Source organism: Parasteatoda tepidariorum, chromosome 6, assembly GCF_043381705.1.
Source record: "Parasteatoda tepidariorum isolate YZ-2023 chromosome 6, CAS_Ptep_4.0, whole genome shotgun sequence".
Taxonomy (NCBI): Eukaryota; Metazoa; Arthropoda; class Arachnida; order Araneae; family Theridiidae; genus Parasteatoda; species Parasteatoda tepidariorum.
In genome coordinates this window covers 78,478,209-78,493,275 of record NC_092209.1, presented here as the reverse complement: position 1 = coordinate 78,493,275, position 15,067 = coordinate 78,478,209, and the positions used below count along the sequence as shown (strand labels likewise).

Here is a 15,067-nt window from a genome sequence, read left to right as displayed (position 1 = left end):
ATATATATATAATAAAATGAATTTAAATTTTTTATGTAATAAGACGTTTTGTATTAAAATATTGGAAAAATTTTAGGTATTTCATGATTTAATATTGCAATTTTTAATTGCTATAAATATTTTCTTAATGCACTTCATAAAATCTTCTATAATTTAATTTCTTCTGCAATTTTAAAAATAGGGATTGGCATTTATGGACTTGAAGTGCGTTTTTACAATATTTCTAATGAAATATCAACATGCTTGGGCTTCTAGGGCTAAAAAATAAAAAAATACATGCCAGCCACAGTTTTTATTCTTGGCATGTAAAAGTTCCATTTAGAAGGTAAATTCATTTATGAAGGGTTAAGAATAGTGTTCAATTACACTAGTGGTATATGGAAAAATTAAAGGTTGCCGCCAAGGTGATTAGATATAGCAAATGACAATTTAAAAATATGTCATTCAGCTCTTTTTTCGGCAAAAATGCACCAGTGTGCATTTTTTAATAAATATGCAATTAGAAATACTTTATATTCTTAAAATTACTTTCCATCCCACTTGATTCTTTTTTACATTGTAATGTTAGCTATATTTTAAGAAATATTTCAAAGGAAATATATTTTTAATATTAACAATTTCTTTAATCGTTTAAAATTTTTAAAAGGTGGTCACATGTCTTAAAAAGTGGCCATTATTATAAATACTACAATTAGCCATTGACCAGTAACTAAATTTCTTAATTTTGCACTATAACTATTAGACAAATTTATTTCACTGATAAACATACAAAATGGGAAGGAGGTCAAGTTATAAAGATTATTTTTATAAGATAAATTCAGCTCTCACTGATACTGGTGAACTTGACAGGTTTGATGTAAAAATGTAACTTTTGTAAAAAAAAAAAAGGGGGGGTCCTTTTATCATTATCATTATATTGCTCCAAGCCTTTCAATTTTATTTAGCTTGCATCTTGCAAAAGGCGCATGCTAAATATATCTAGTTGTCAAGCAAATGCAACCATTAAGCTATTGAGACTTAAAACCAAAAATTTATAATTACATATTTTTCCTGGATATGTTATTCTATTGTTTTCAAAAATCTTTTTTTTTTCCTTTGTTTATTTTGTAAAAAAAGTGTAAGATTCAAGTTGCAAGAAAATATAAACAGTTTTAAACAATATTATGGCTGTTATAAACCTGACAAAAAATAAATGCCTGGAAAAGTAAATACATATCAGAAGTAAATGTTTTTAGGTTGAAATAAACTGGAACAGTCTTTCACTTTGAATATTTATTTTACAAATTTCTATGAAGTTAAATTTTTACTAGACCTTATTTGAAAATATTTTGTTTGAATAAGTTAAAATAGTTATATGCAAGTATTGATTTTATTATAATTTTTTTACAACTTCTAATTGATACTAATTAGTTGAAATAAATAATTAAAAAAGCAATGTTTTTACGCATACATTTTTTTTTTATAGTTCACATTACATTTTGGTATATTAATTTAAATTTCATGTTTCTCAGTTAAGTGTACATTTACAAAAATCGAACTAAAGAATGTTATTTGTTTTTGTGTAACCAATATTAAAAATAAATAGTAAAAAAAAATTTTAAGATAAATCAGTATTTTGTCAAAGAAAGTTTTATGTATTTTAATTGTTTGATTATTGTATTGAGTTTAATAAATAAACAAAATCAAGGAAATACTATTATTCTCTATCATTAAATCAATCTAAATTTAGAATATTCTATGAATCTTGAGAGGGAAAAAAGTTGTATTTGAACTGAATAAGAAAATTGATCTATTTTCAATCTTAATAATAGTTGCACTCAATTCTTTAAGAACTCTTTTTATGGATTGGTGGTGGCGCACTTGTATGCTTAACCTTTTTGTTGCACATGATCCTGTCAACTCTTTCTATCTCACTGTAAGTACAATTTCTTTTCTCTCTAGGCTATATATGTATTTTCAACTTTCTTGATACTAACATTAGAAAAACTTCTTTCATTTTTATCTTTTACTTTTCTATTATGTTTCATTACTAATATAATAAATGTGTAGGGAAAAATCTATGCTTTTGTGTTATATTCTCGGGGCTGTGTTTAGGAGTTTAGTGGCCCTGGGCGATGTAAGACATACAGGGTTGCGACTCCACAGGGAAAACCTGGAAAATACCAGGAATTAAAAAATCACCTAAAATAACAGGGAGAATGCCGGGAATTTTGAGTTTTTCTTTACAAACTGAGAAAATATAGAAAGTTTTGTTTCTTATTTCAGTCTTTTTAAAAAATGGTGATTACTCAAAGTGTAATCTATGGAATATTTAAGGATATTTGGGCTCTACCAAACTATTTCATTTAGTATAGTATGTTCAGCTGTTCCTTTTTTCTTTTTTTTCTACATTTTTCCAGCAATGAAAACTAGTATAGTTAGCCCAATATAGTTCAGACAAGAGCACAGTAATTGTGTTTGCTCTTAATATATTGTGTATAATATGTACAGGGAGAACGCAGGGATTTTTTTTCCCTTCCAGATTTGAGTGGCAACCCTGTGTTAGTAGCTTTCTTTAATTTCTAGGTATGGAACATGCTGTAAATTTGAAAAAGAAAATTATACTAATTTTAAGTACAAATATAAGAAATACAAACTAGCAGCTTTGCAATTACAGCTAGGGCCATAGTAGCCTTGGGGGTAAAGCATCATTCTACGGTCCAGAGGGTCTGGGGTTTGATCCGCAAAGACCCAAGTACATGCGAGATATATATCTGCTTCCAAAATCTGTGAAATTGCGAGTGCTGTGGTCAGTCGATAAACAGTACCATGGGTACAAGGATATAAAAAAAATTTCTTTCTTCAGATCTGTGGCTAAATTAAAGTGACTTTACGAATAGATGGTTGGCCATCTGTCCAGAGGGCTCTGAGTTAAGTTTCACCTGTAATTCAACAGCACATTTACAACTATATAGTTATATTGTGGTATGAAGTACCTGATTTTGTATACCATAAATTGGTGTTTGGTTTAACGCTAGTTATAATTTTTTATTCCAATAGATTTTATATTACCTATCCTTGAAGATAGTTTTTGGTTGCTTCAGTGAAGCAATTTTCGTTGTGGTACTTAATTATAGTTTTTGCTTCAATTGATATTCAAAATAACTTTTACTCTAAAAGTGCTGGAAGGTTTAATAAAAAATATATTTTCTAAAAATTATTGCTATTTTTCAATTTTTGTATTTATAAACCATTTTTAATGTTAGAAATATCTATTTTCACTTTTTTTTACTTCTGTATTTGCAGTATTGCACTTATTGATTTTTTAATATTTTTTTTTAAAGGAAATTGTGATTAATAAGCATCCCAATGAAAAATTGGGCATGGGCATTAAAGGAGGCGTCGGAGGTGAAAATGGCAACTTCAAAGATAAAGAAGATGAAGGAATATTCATTTCATGGGTAATAATTTCTAAATAATAATAAAAAATTGCTTCATTTTTAGTATGTCAAACTGAATTTCAAAATGTGCTAAATTTAAAAAACAAAAAGAAAATTAATAATAAATTGTAGTTTTAACACATAAAACGTGTTCCATGGCAATTGCTGTCTGCTCATATTTTTAGAATTCTTGTCAAAAATGAAGCCTAAAAAGTGCCCACATCAATAGTCCCAAATTAATGTTCACGGGTAGGTGAAACAGAAATGTCATTTGTCAATGAAGAAAGTAAGAAAAAATGCATCAAAAGATTCATTAAAATTATGTTTTTATAATAATCTTCATTTAACTCTTCTCTGATTCCTCCGACAATCAAATTTTGATGTTTTGAGTAGAGTTTTTATTTTATTTCCTCACTTATTTCTGTGATCACTTTCTTACAGGAATTTTAAAATATATATTTAAGGCAAACATTGTGAATTACCCTGAACAAATAGAATGCAAATCATAAACAATTCTGTTAGCGTGATTGAAATCAATAAAAATGAATTAATAGTTTAATAACTAAAAACGGAGATTTCTAAATTTTATAATCAATAGTAACTTAAGTAACTAACTAGTAGTAACTTAAGTAGTAACTTAATTCCAATAGTAACTTTATTTTTTTTTTAAAAATTGTTAGCTTTTTTTTTTTTTTTAATTAAAAGCTGTTTAGTTTCTTCATTATTACTTGTCATCGTTTTCACCGAAAAAAATTTTTATAGCTATTTTGAAATTTAATTTATGGATCATTGTATAATTTCGATAAAATAAGAATTGTAACTAGTTAAGGTTGCGAAAATCGACCTCGCCGACTTGTCATTGGCAATTAAATATTTAGGGCTGGTTGTTACGTTTTCTATCTGACCAAAATTTTCCAGTGATCTATCCAAACTATCCAAAATTTTCCAGTGATAGCATTTATATGTAGAATTCGGAGAAAATATCAGTCTGCAACTGCGGCAATTATTTGTGAACAGAAGGTAAATTGATTTACTTGAATTTTCCTGGATCCGTCCTATCATATTTTAACATTGACAAATGGTATTTTTGTGCCGAAAGGCAGCAATATACATGTATACAAACGTGAATTGTTATAAATATGGCAAAATTTCTGATATTTATCTTATTTCAATCACTTTTGATGATATTGGAATCATTAAAACCATATGACAACCTTATTTTAAATAAATATTATTTTTTGCTATAAATGTTTTTCTATGACCTTTTATGTTTTTGGTCACCAAAATGTTCTTCATACTACATTTGTTAACATTTTAAAAATTATTCATAATTTTTGTGAAAATAGTTGCAAGTAAAAATTTTAATCTGCCTGGACCTTTAAAACTGAAATTTCATACCATTAACAGAATTGCGAAATAAATTTTTAAGAAAATCTTAAACGCTTCACATGTAGCTATCAGAAGACATTACAAATTCTTGCTTTACTTGCGTAGATTTTTACTTGGAACTAATTTGCATCTTTCATTTAGGTAAACTCTGATGGTGCAGCTGGTTTGGATGGCAGATTATTACCTGGAATGAGAATTGTTGAGGTATGTTTTTTATTGAATTAATTTTTGTATTGGCAAAATATTTCTCATTTGTTTTTGTCTCTTTTTGAAGCGCACCATATATCAATTTGAGTTATGCCAAAGTTATATTTCAGTTCATTCCAGGTTAAGTAATTCACAATGTTTGAAATATAACTAAAAATAGTTTTTTTTTTTTTTTTAATTTAACTGTATTTAATACTAAATTATTATCATGATTTGTTATAATGAAAAGAATTCAGTATTTCTTTTGAGATTAAAACTATGTATGAAAAAAAAAAAACGCATTCTTAAACTAAAATTAAGATCTTTGTATGGATGGTGTTTTCTACATTAGGGTGCAATGCAGTCTCTTTACTGACTATACTTCCAGGTTACTGTTTCCGGTGTTTTTCAAGCTGTTTAGCTCACAATGTGATCATTGTGTTTTGAGACTCTCTTGAGTTATATGCTTGTATTTGTTATCTGATTTATTATTTGTATATAAAAAAAAAATTGCTATAAGAATCATCATTTGAAAACCTGTCATTTCAAGATGTAAAAATTGTCATTTGAGAAAAAAAAATCCTCATTTAAACACTTCTTATCCTGTCAACACAACTTCGTAATTTAAACCTAAATTATAATTTGTAAAATAAACTTAATCTTGCTGTTCGAATTACATGCTAACACTTAATGTATGATGGCGCACGACTCGCAATAAGAACAAACAGTAATAAATAAGTAAAAAAGAGGCCAAATTGGGATCACCAAAAGAGCAAGTTCTTTCTAAATCTAGCATCGTAGCCATGTCGTCTTTTTTAAAAAGACATCTATTAATAACTAAAACAAATTTTCACTTTAAACTCACCAGAATTACTTAATATCTTATGAAATACAGCAGATTTGAGCCCAGAAATTATATAATATAATTTATTTCTTTTATTAAAAGCAAAATTATCTGTTAAAAAAATATCGCCTCGCAGCATAAGGTAAAGTAAGCAGCTGTACACTTCCTAACCGGAAGTAGAGCAAGTCAAGAGCGTGAGGTTGTTGTTTACATTTATAGTGAAAACACCACCCATTAGGTTAGCTGCTTTTATATGAAACTTACTGTAAAAGGTACACGTACATGTCTTTGTCGTTTTTGGTAAATTGTATTAATAAGAAATTGTCTTAATAGGTAAATGAAACATCTCTGTTAGGAGCAACATATCAGGAAGCTATTACAGCCTTACGTACAGCTTGTGATACTGTTCGACTAACTGTATGCGATGGATTTAATGAAACATCTTGTGAAGATAATCTCGAATTACCTGTCACAATGAAAAGTTTTCATTCGTCATGTTCCATTGATAGAGATGATGAAATGATGAGTGTTATCAGACAGGTAAATTATTTCTGTTTCATCTCGTTGTCAGAAAACTTTGTTTTTTTTTTCTTGGCAACAAAGAAAAAATTTCTTCAGTTGCCTGTCATTATTATTTTTTGGGGGTGGGTGGGGGGGTCATAAAATCTGTATGGGCAATAGAAAAGGAAATAGTTGTCGAGCCACTTCTCTAATCTACCAGAAGGCACTTGCGTTTTTTTTTTTTTTTTCCCAATTGAATGGCAGTATGGCTTTCAGGCTTCAAAAAAATATATATTATAATCTATGTGAGTTTTGTTACGGCGAAATAGATGTTAGCTTCTTATTCACCCATGTATTATGTGTGTTACATAACAAAAAAAATTTTGGCAAACACAAAAAAAAAGTAGGAGTAAATGTGCTTTTTTGTGCTGGAAAGTAATCAGTGTGTACTCCAGTCTAAGTTTGCTATCGACAGTAAATGGTTAAGCATTTACTGTTTAGTGACTTAGTTTATAGTGAAAGTTATATATTTGATTGAAATTGTTAGGATTATTCACAGTATTATGGTTTTTAAGGCTGTGCTTAAAAGGACGTTAAGAAGAGTTTGTGTCTAAACTAAACAGGATAATATTTATATAATCACTATCTAAAAATAAATAAAGATTCCTAGTTAAATTGAAACTTATTTTGCTAATATTTATATTTGAGTCCAATTTTTATTAAAATTTTATTTTTAGGAACAAGAAGTTTTAAAAGAAACAGCTCAGTGGGAAAAAGAAGATATGGAAAAGATGGTGTGTAACTTTTATTTTAAACTTCAGATTATATCTTTTGAATTTTATATTCAGCAATTAAATGATTTCTTTCAAAAAAAGGTTGCTCCATTTTAAAACTCTAATAATATGGAAAGTTGCTCAATTTACATAAATTATATATATATTTTTTTAATGTATCCAAATTTATGATAACCTAATTCTGTGCATTGTGTTATTACTAACACCGGAGAATTCGCCGTACCTTTTTTTTCGTATCTTTTCTATCAAAAGTGAAAAGTGCCGTATCTTTTCTATCAAAATATGAAAAGAAAGTTACAGACCCTCAAGTTAAGATTATCGTTCTGCGTAAATAAATTTTGATGCATTTAAACTTGTAGCAGACACGCCCCACTCTATTTGAGATCTATCACCTTGAAGTCTAATGAGCATATTGTTTTTTTTTTTATTATTTTGTTTCATTTGTGGTTTTTTCTGTTTGAAGGAAGAAATAGCTTGAAGTGTACTCAAAACACAAACGACTTGTATGAACATGAAAGTCAGGCTAACTCCATTGTTTTGATAAGTTGAGTTGCACTACTATTCAAATAATAGCTGTCGTGTAATAGACAAAGTTGCAGAATAACCACAAAAATACAGAATTGCTTGCTACTACAAAGTACTCCCATACTGTTGTTGCTTGTCTGTGATTTATAATTAATAATTTTTTTTAAAAAATCTACTGAGCATGCTTATAATGTCTGACGTTAAGAAGCTTGAAGTGCTTGAGAACATGACAGGGTGCGTAGTGTTTTTAAAAAGTGCCTAAAGGTGCTTATTTTTGATTTACGTTTTAAAAAGCCCTCAAAGGTGTTTTTTTTTTATTCAGAGTTTGTAAAAAGTGCTTAATTTTTTCTATCCTTCAAAAAAGATCTCCTTTGCTTTGTCGATTGTCGTTCTAAATTACAAAAAATACATGATTTTTCACAATTTTCTCTGCAATAATTATCAGAAGCTAGTTATTTTATCATGATTATGTAAAGGTTTTGGAAATATTTTTGAATTTTATTGATTTTTTGTTTGTAAATTAAGAACTTACAAACGATAGAAGGAAAAAAAATTATTACTGTGCAGATCCTAATTCTGATTTTTTTTTTTTTTNTTTTTTTTTTTTTTTTTTTTTTTTTTTTTTTTTTTTTTTTTTTGGAAAGTGACTTAAAAAAATTTTTGAGTGCTTAAAAGGTGCTTATTTTTTATGAAAAATCTGGCTACGCACCCTGCATGATAGTGTCAATAAGTTGAATTTGAAATTCGGAATAGCTAAAAAAAAAAATTTTAACTAAAAATTTCAACTTTATGAGAAACTTACTAAATTCAATGGACTTTTGTCATTAAAAAAAATTTTAATTTATGTCAGTGGTTTTATAATTATTCATTGTTATCAATTTAGGAACAACATAGAGAAAAGGAAAATGAAGTATGCGATGGATATGAACAGAAATTGGATCCAGCTTCTGTTGATGTAAGCATTTTCATTCATCTTTTTCTTATATATTATGAAACTTCTTTCTTTTATACTCAATATTTTTATTATTATTTTAGATCAGATACTCTAGTGCTGAGAATATCCTAAATTGTACTGATCAAGTTATGTATAGTACACCTGTGAAAGTGGAGGTGAGAAAAATTCTTAAAACTTCTCTATTTGCTTTCCCTAATAATTAAAAAAAATAAGTATTTCATAACCATTATCTCTTATGCAGGGTTTGTAGTTGCCCTGATATTCCTGATTGAAAATATTTTGGCCTTATTCTTCCTGAGTTTTAGCTTTGCATTCTGATATTTTTGATTTTTTGTGTATGATCAGAATAACCTACTTTATAAGAATACAATTCTCTTAAATTGAGAAAGTTCCCTTAAAAAATCCCTATTGAAATAGAAATTTTGTGCAGATTATTGCTTGCTTGAATATTTAAATAAGTGTCTCTAATACATAAAAAAAGCGAGCCTCATTTATAAAATTCAGTTAACAATCTTTGATGAAGTAAATGCCTATTACTATTCGAAATTGGGAATGAACATAATAAATAACATTTCATGATCATTTGATGAGGAATCAAAACTGGAAGACATTTCAGTTTTTCTATTTTGATGGTTAAAAATCCCTGAAACCCCCTATGTAAAAAATATTTAGTATATTTTGTAACAATTATCATAAAATATATATTATTTCGTAAAATCTACTGGAATTTTTTCTTTTCCGTGTTGGCAGCTATGTAATGAGAATTTTTCAAAAAAAATAATGAATGGAAAAATTTGAATTTCTGATCCAACACCTTTTTATTTTAATAACTAACTCTAGTAAAAATCGTAAAATTTGAACAATTTTGGAAATTCATTCATTATGGGAAAAAGAAACTCGATTAACAGTTTTAAATCGTTAAATTCTAATGGTGATGAATTCAGGTGTTGTACTCTTACTTATTTTAAGCAAATCTAGTAACAGATCTCCTTAAGTGTACTTTTATAGTGTCACAGTTTATGATTTGTATCTTTTACTTGCTTTTAAAATTATCAATTTCAATCAAAAGTACAGTAGTCATACTGTGTAATTTTTAAATTATAAATTGTGGGATCATCCACTAAACTGTGTTTTCATTTTAAGGTTATTGAAACTCCAATTTAAAATTATTTAATAAAAGAAATCTTGAACTAATTGAAAAATTTTAATTGCACATTTTTATTAAAAAATGTGAACCAATTATAAGTTTTTTTTTTTTTTTAATACAGCAGTTCTATAAAAATGTTTCTTGTGTTGATTTGAAACTATTATGAGTTGTTCAGTATTGATGCAATTAAACTAAAAACTTTTTAAATTTGTTTTTAACAAAGTAACTCTGAAATAAAAATTATTTTTTATATTCCTTTTTTGATAAATTTGCTTTTAATGCATATTATTGTAAGCAAATTAAATTTTTTTTAAAATTTACCTTTTAAAAGTATATTATATGTATACAATTCCAAAAAGTTGTCCTGATTTTTTTCTTTGACCCACTGCAAAGCCTGTTTATGCAATCATTATAAATTTGTGTCATAGTTGATAGCGATGTAACGCATATTCAGTATTTGGCCCTTTTGTCAAATGATTGGTCAAATATTCAGCAAAGTATTTTTCTTTTTTACCAAATCATTGTTGCCTACTTTCTTAATTATTGATAAGTGTTACATTATAATCCCTCTATATCCCTGACTTATTTTCCAAGCATTTTTTTATGACTTTCTTGGTGAATCTGGCCCTACTTATTGATTCAACATACTTTATGAATTGACTGCCATATGTAATGCAAACCTATTTAAAACATTTTCAGGGAAGAGATATGCCATCTCCTATTCACTTTAATTCTCCTGATGCTGATTTAACTGTAAGTACAGATGAATCCATGGTTGATCCTATTCACAGAGCTAGACTTCCTGGTGCAAAACCTGTTATGCCAAAACTATCTAAAGTAAGTCTGCTTTTCAAATATTGACTGCAACAACATGTGATTGCAATAATTATTAATGTCCAAGAATTTAAAAAAAGAAAATTCCCTTAAATATCGTAAATTTAATAAATAATTTTTGTCTTCCCAAGCTTTAAAAGGAAGGGGACACTTGAGGTAGCAATATTTAAGTTCTCTATACTTGTAGCAATAGACAGTGATAAAAATACTAAAGCTAGTGAAGCTTTTTACTCCTGAAAGGTGCATCTCTGCCCTCCATCTTCTCCGGCATATTCCAACTCTGCCAATGAAATTGATATACGTGCCAAGCCTCCTGTTCTTTAACCAAGACTCCTGTGTTTTATGATTCTCTCCCGTGTACTCATTTTTTTTTCTTCCAAATTTCTTTGTATTTTTTGAAAACATTTAAATTTTTTTTAATGATAGATATCAGCTAATGGCAAAAAAATACTTCTCTTATTCCTCAACAGATGGCACTATTGCCAGAAGTGCAGTTCAATCACTACTATGCAGACTAAACTAGAGAATGCTGTTGTGAGTTGTTTATTCAGTGAATCGTTTTTTCTCCGATAACAAATTAATAATCATACTTGCTGTATTGTTCTCCGCCTACCTCTCCTCCTCTTTCACTCTGGTGACCAGGCCAAATGATTTTCAATATTTTTTTCTTCAAGCATTTTTTAAAGCCATCTATTTAGTTTTCTTCTTGCTTCGTTAATTTTGTTAATTTCACAATATTCAAGCATTCTGATTTCCGTATCTTGGAAGTCCTGCAGTATACTGATTGTAAAGACACGGTTCTAAGAAAAGTGAAGCATCACTGGCTGTGGTCAATGAACGGGTGGGGGACCACTTTGATCAGTCGCCTCGCGACAGAGGATGTGTGGTGATCGTCCTGGTTAGTCTGTTCTACAGTAAAGTGCTAGACTACTTGTGCACATCGCGGGCTACCAAAGTAGGGGAGCCATCTCCTCTGCAGAGGTTTAAAATTTTGATGGCGTGTCTTTCAAATCATCCTCAGGGATGTTTCCCTGACCGTCACCAAACCCATTGCGCAGCTCTGTGACCTGTAAAATATTATTACTACCACTGTACCTTAAAAAGAATTCTGAAAAAAACTTAAATAACTGTAAAATTAATTTTTTTTGTAAAGAGTATATTTACAAATATCAGATTTTTAAATAATAAATGAATTGAAGCTAATGCACTAGTCTACTAGATCATTTTGATTACAATCCCTAAGGAAGTGAAATTTAAAAATGCTGTAAACTACCAGAAATCAGTTCCAATTCAGATCATTCAAATCATATCAGAAATCAATTTTCTTCTCTTAAGTTTCCTCTTTATTACTTTGTGTTTCCCATGTTGGGCCCTCCATTAAATCATTGTGAGTGTAGTGGCACAAATATAACATGTGATTAATTGTATAACAAGGTATAAATCTGTAACATAATTCCTGGTGTATGCAAATACATACTTATTTAAAGACTTTTTTTTTTTTAATATTTAATTCTAGTGTGTAATAAATATATTTTCAAAATTAAAGGTTGCCATTCCATTTGTTGATGATCCTGAGCAATTAACATTCAGTGAGAAAAAGAGAAGGTTTGAGTTAGTTACTAAACCCATTCAAGCACCCACGATGGTTGATGTAAAGCAATTTAGTTACTTTACACCAGCTGAATTGGAAAGGATGAAAGAAGAAGAGGGTATGTATGAAACAAATTTGGTGCATGAAATGGTGATGGTTTCTATTTATCTGTAGCGTGGTTAACTTAATTGTATGGTTACAGCTCTAGTCCACCATATGGTTGCAATAGCTCCACTTAAAAACCAAACTTTTACACCAAATTTCTCTTCTCAATCCTGGCTAGGATTTTGAATGAAGGGCTGTTAAAATGTTATGTAAGCTTCTTTTTTTTTATACATACCCTCTCTTCGGCATATGTTAGAAATTCACAAATCCCCTCTTGTTTTTGGCTTTAACTTTTATTGTAGTAATCTAGTTTTCGGATAAAATTCAAATAAAATCTGTTACTTAGTGAAAGGCAAAATTTAAATATAAATTTATTCTATAAAAGTTTGCAACTCTTTAATGAAATTTTTTCTAAATTTAATTCCTTCTCTATCATATATATATATATATATATATTTTTTTTTTTTTTTGCTAAAAGTTATATGTTCTATCCTAAATTCAAAAATGCAAAATGTTTTTGTCAGCAAGCAATTTTTCACTTAACCTATTGGTGGTGTGGTGAAATCTGTTATGTCCTGTCCACTTGGGCATCAGAGCGTAAAAATTACGTTTAACACAAAACTGAATTAACATATTACCTATGACTTGTGGTAGCAAAATTACAGAAAGTACAAAATGATTTTCATTTCAATTCAAGGTGGGAAATCTCACTACAAAAATTGGGACTAGTTGTACCATCTTAGCTATATTCAGCAATACAAAAATATTAGCAGGATTTAAAGAAGTGTGTATAAGTAGCGACGAATTGAGTTTCAATGATGCAATTTTTCTCTTCATCACATGGCATGTGACGCCGACCATACGGGCACAAAATCGCCGAACATATGAGATGCAATGCCAACAGCGAAAGGGCTAACTGTTATTTCATTTTTTAAAATTATTTCAACATAATTTTGTTTGCATTTTAAAAAAAATTAAAAATAAGTAGATTTTAGGATCTTGCATAAGTTAAAGAATTTTGGATCTTACATGAAGAGGAAAACCGGGAAAACTTTCCACAGTTATCCCGACATCAAAGAGATTCTAACTCATGATAGGTCAATCACTTAGATCGGTGCGAGACGGGAGCAGTATTCATATTTACCAGCCATCACTTGGGATTCAAACCGTAATCACCTACCTCATTGGGAAGCGAATGCTGTATGCCCTGAGCCATTTTAGCTTACATAAGCATAGTGCTTGTAACTGTCTTTCCCCCTGCCTGCAAATATAAGCAGATCACCCCTCCCTCCTGTAATGTACGTAATATTTAAACGGCCTCTAAATGTCATTCAAGAATTTCCGTACATCTTCTTTTTATGTCCATGTTATTTTAAAAGTAGTTAATAATCTGAACTTAACTGTGTATTCTTATAGAAAGAAAACTTGCTTCAATGACGGAGGAGGAATTGAAGGTATACCACTCATTAGAAGAGGAAGAATTGAATGAAATCATTGACAATAATTTATTCCACATGAAGAAAGTTACTCTAGAAGATGGTGCAACTATACAACAATGGTATGTGTTTGAATTTTTTCTCAGTTGTAAAGTGATTTAATTTTTTAATTTTCTGTATTACTAAATGCATTATAATCACCTAATTTATATTATGATTGCTTTTTCTCTCTTTAATTGTGGTCCTAATGTTTTTGTTGTGTTAAAGTGTACAGATTTTTTAGTGAAAATATTTTTCTTACAATAATTATTATTCAATCATGTGTTGTTTTGTCTAATGCTAATGTTCATGTGAAATCTGTTAAAAGGAAAAAGAAATAACTTTTTTTTTCTTTCTTTTAGGTAATGGTTATGTTTAATTAAAGTACTTAAATTTTAGTTCTATTTCAATATTAGATGTTGGTAAAATAATTCTATGGAATCTTGAATATTTATTTAATGGTGTTGAATTTCTGTGTTTACCAGTAGTAATTTACTGTATTAGTGGGGAAAAGTAATAAAAAATTGATAAAATGTGTTATTATTAATTAATTATAAAATAAGTAGTTATGTCTTTAAAAATATGTATTGTATTAATGTAATACCATTAAGAGCCCCCAAAACCTCAACGTAGAATTCTTTGTTGCACTTGCATTATAGATTTCATACTAAATTTAGATTTAATAATTTTTCTTTTCAAAAACAAATTATCTCTTAATGAATTGTTAAACCTACATTTAAAAAAAATAATAATTAGTATCAGGCTGTAATCTCTTTACAAAACATATTTTCTCATTTGAAACCAATGGCTTTGAAAAAAGGAACGAAAAAGTTTTCATACAAATGACCCAAAATATTACTCTATTTGAAAGTGTGGCTTGGTACCTTTTTAACTCTTGGATTATAAACAAAAATACTCTTTGTTTATTATTCTAGATAATTTACTTGTTCTCAGGGATCGCAGAATCTGCGGGGGCAGAGGGGATTAAAGGATTTTTAAGCTCAAAATTTTTCACTCAATATTTGTATAATTAAATATACAACTAAAAAAAATTATAATATTTTTGTGTCTAAATTCTTGAAGAAAAAGAAACTATTTCAAGCGAGTCCCCAAATTATACCTTACTCATCTTCCCACAGAAACAATATAGGACCCTATTGCTGATCGAAGGTAAAAATTCTTAGTTTCAAATGTTACTGCTAAATCCAAATTAGCGCAAATGTTAAAGATGCAAATTTGAATTCTTGATAGCCATTTTGTGAGGTTCAGATAATTCAGACCCTCATAAGATATATATATATA

At 28.7% G+C, this 15,067-nt stretch overlaps 1 protein-coding gene across 1 annotated transcript in view; it reads left to right on the top strand.

Annotated features, from left to right (window-relative positions):
• Positions 1-15,067, top strand: part of LOC107436583 (protein lap4) — an 86,036-nt gene that overhangs the window by 64,553 nt on the left and 6,416 nt on the right. The window contains exons 27-35 of the mRNA XM_016048347.3: positions 3,324-3,440; positions 4,950-5,012; positions 6,172-6,378; positions 7,077-7,133; positions 8,542-8,613; positions 8,694-8,768; positions 10,460-10,597; positions 12,141-12,303; positions 13,707-13,848. Coding sequence (XP_015903833.1) covers positions 3,324-3,440; positions 4,950-5,012; positions 6,172-6,378; positions 7,077-7,133; positions 8,542-8,613; positions 8,694-8,768; positions 10,460-10,597; positions 12,141-12,303; positions 13,707-13,848 — 1,034 coding nt within the window. The remainder of the gene's footprint in view (positions 1-3,323; positions 3,441-4,949; positions 5,013-6,171; positions 6,379-7,076; positions 7,134-8,541; positions 8,614-8,693; positions 8,769-10,459; positions 10,598-12,140; positions 12,304-13,706; positions 13,849-15,067) is intronic.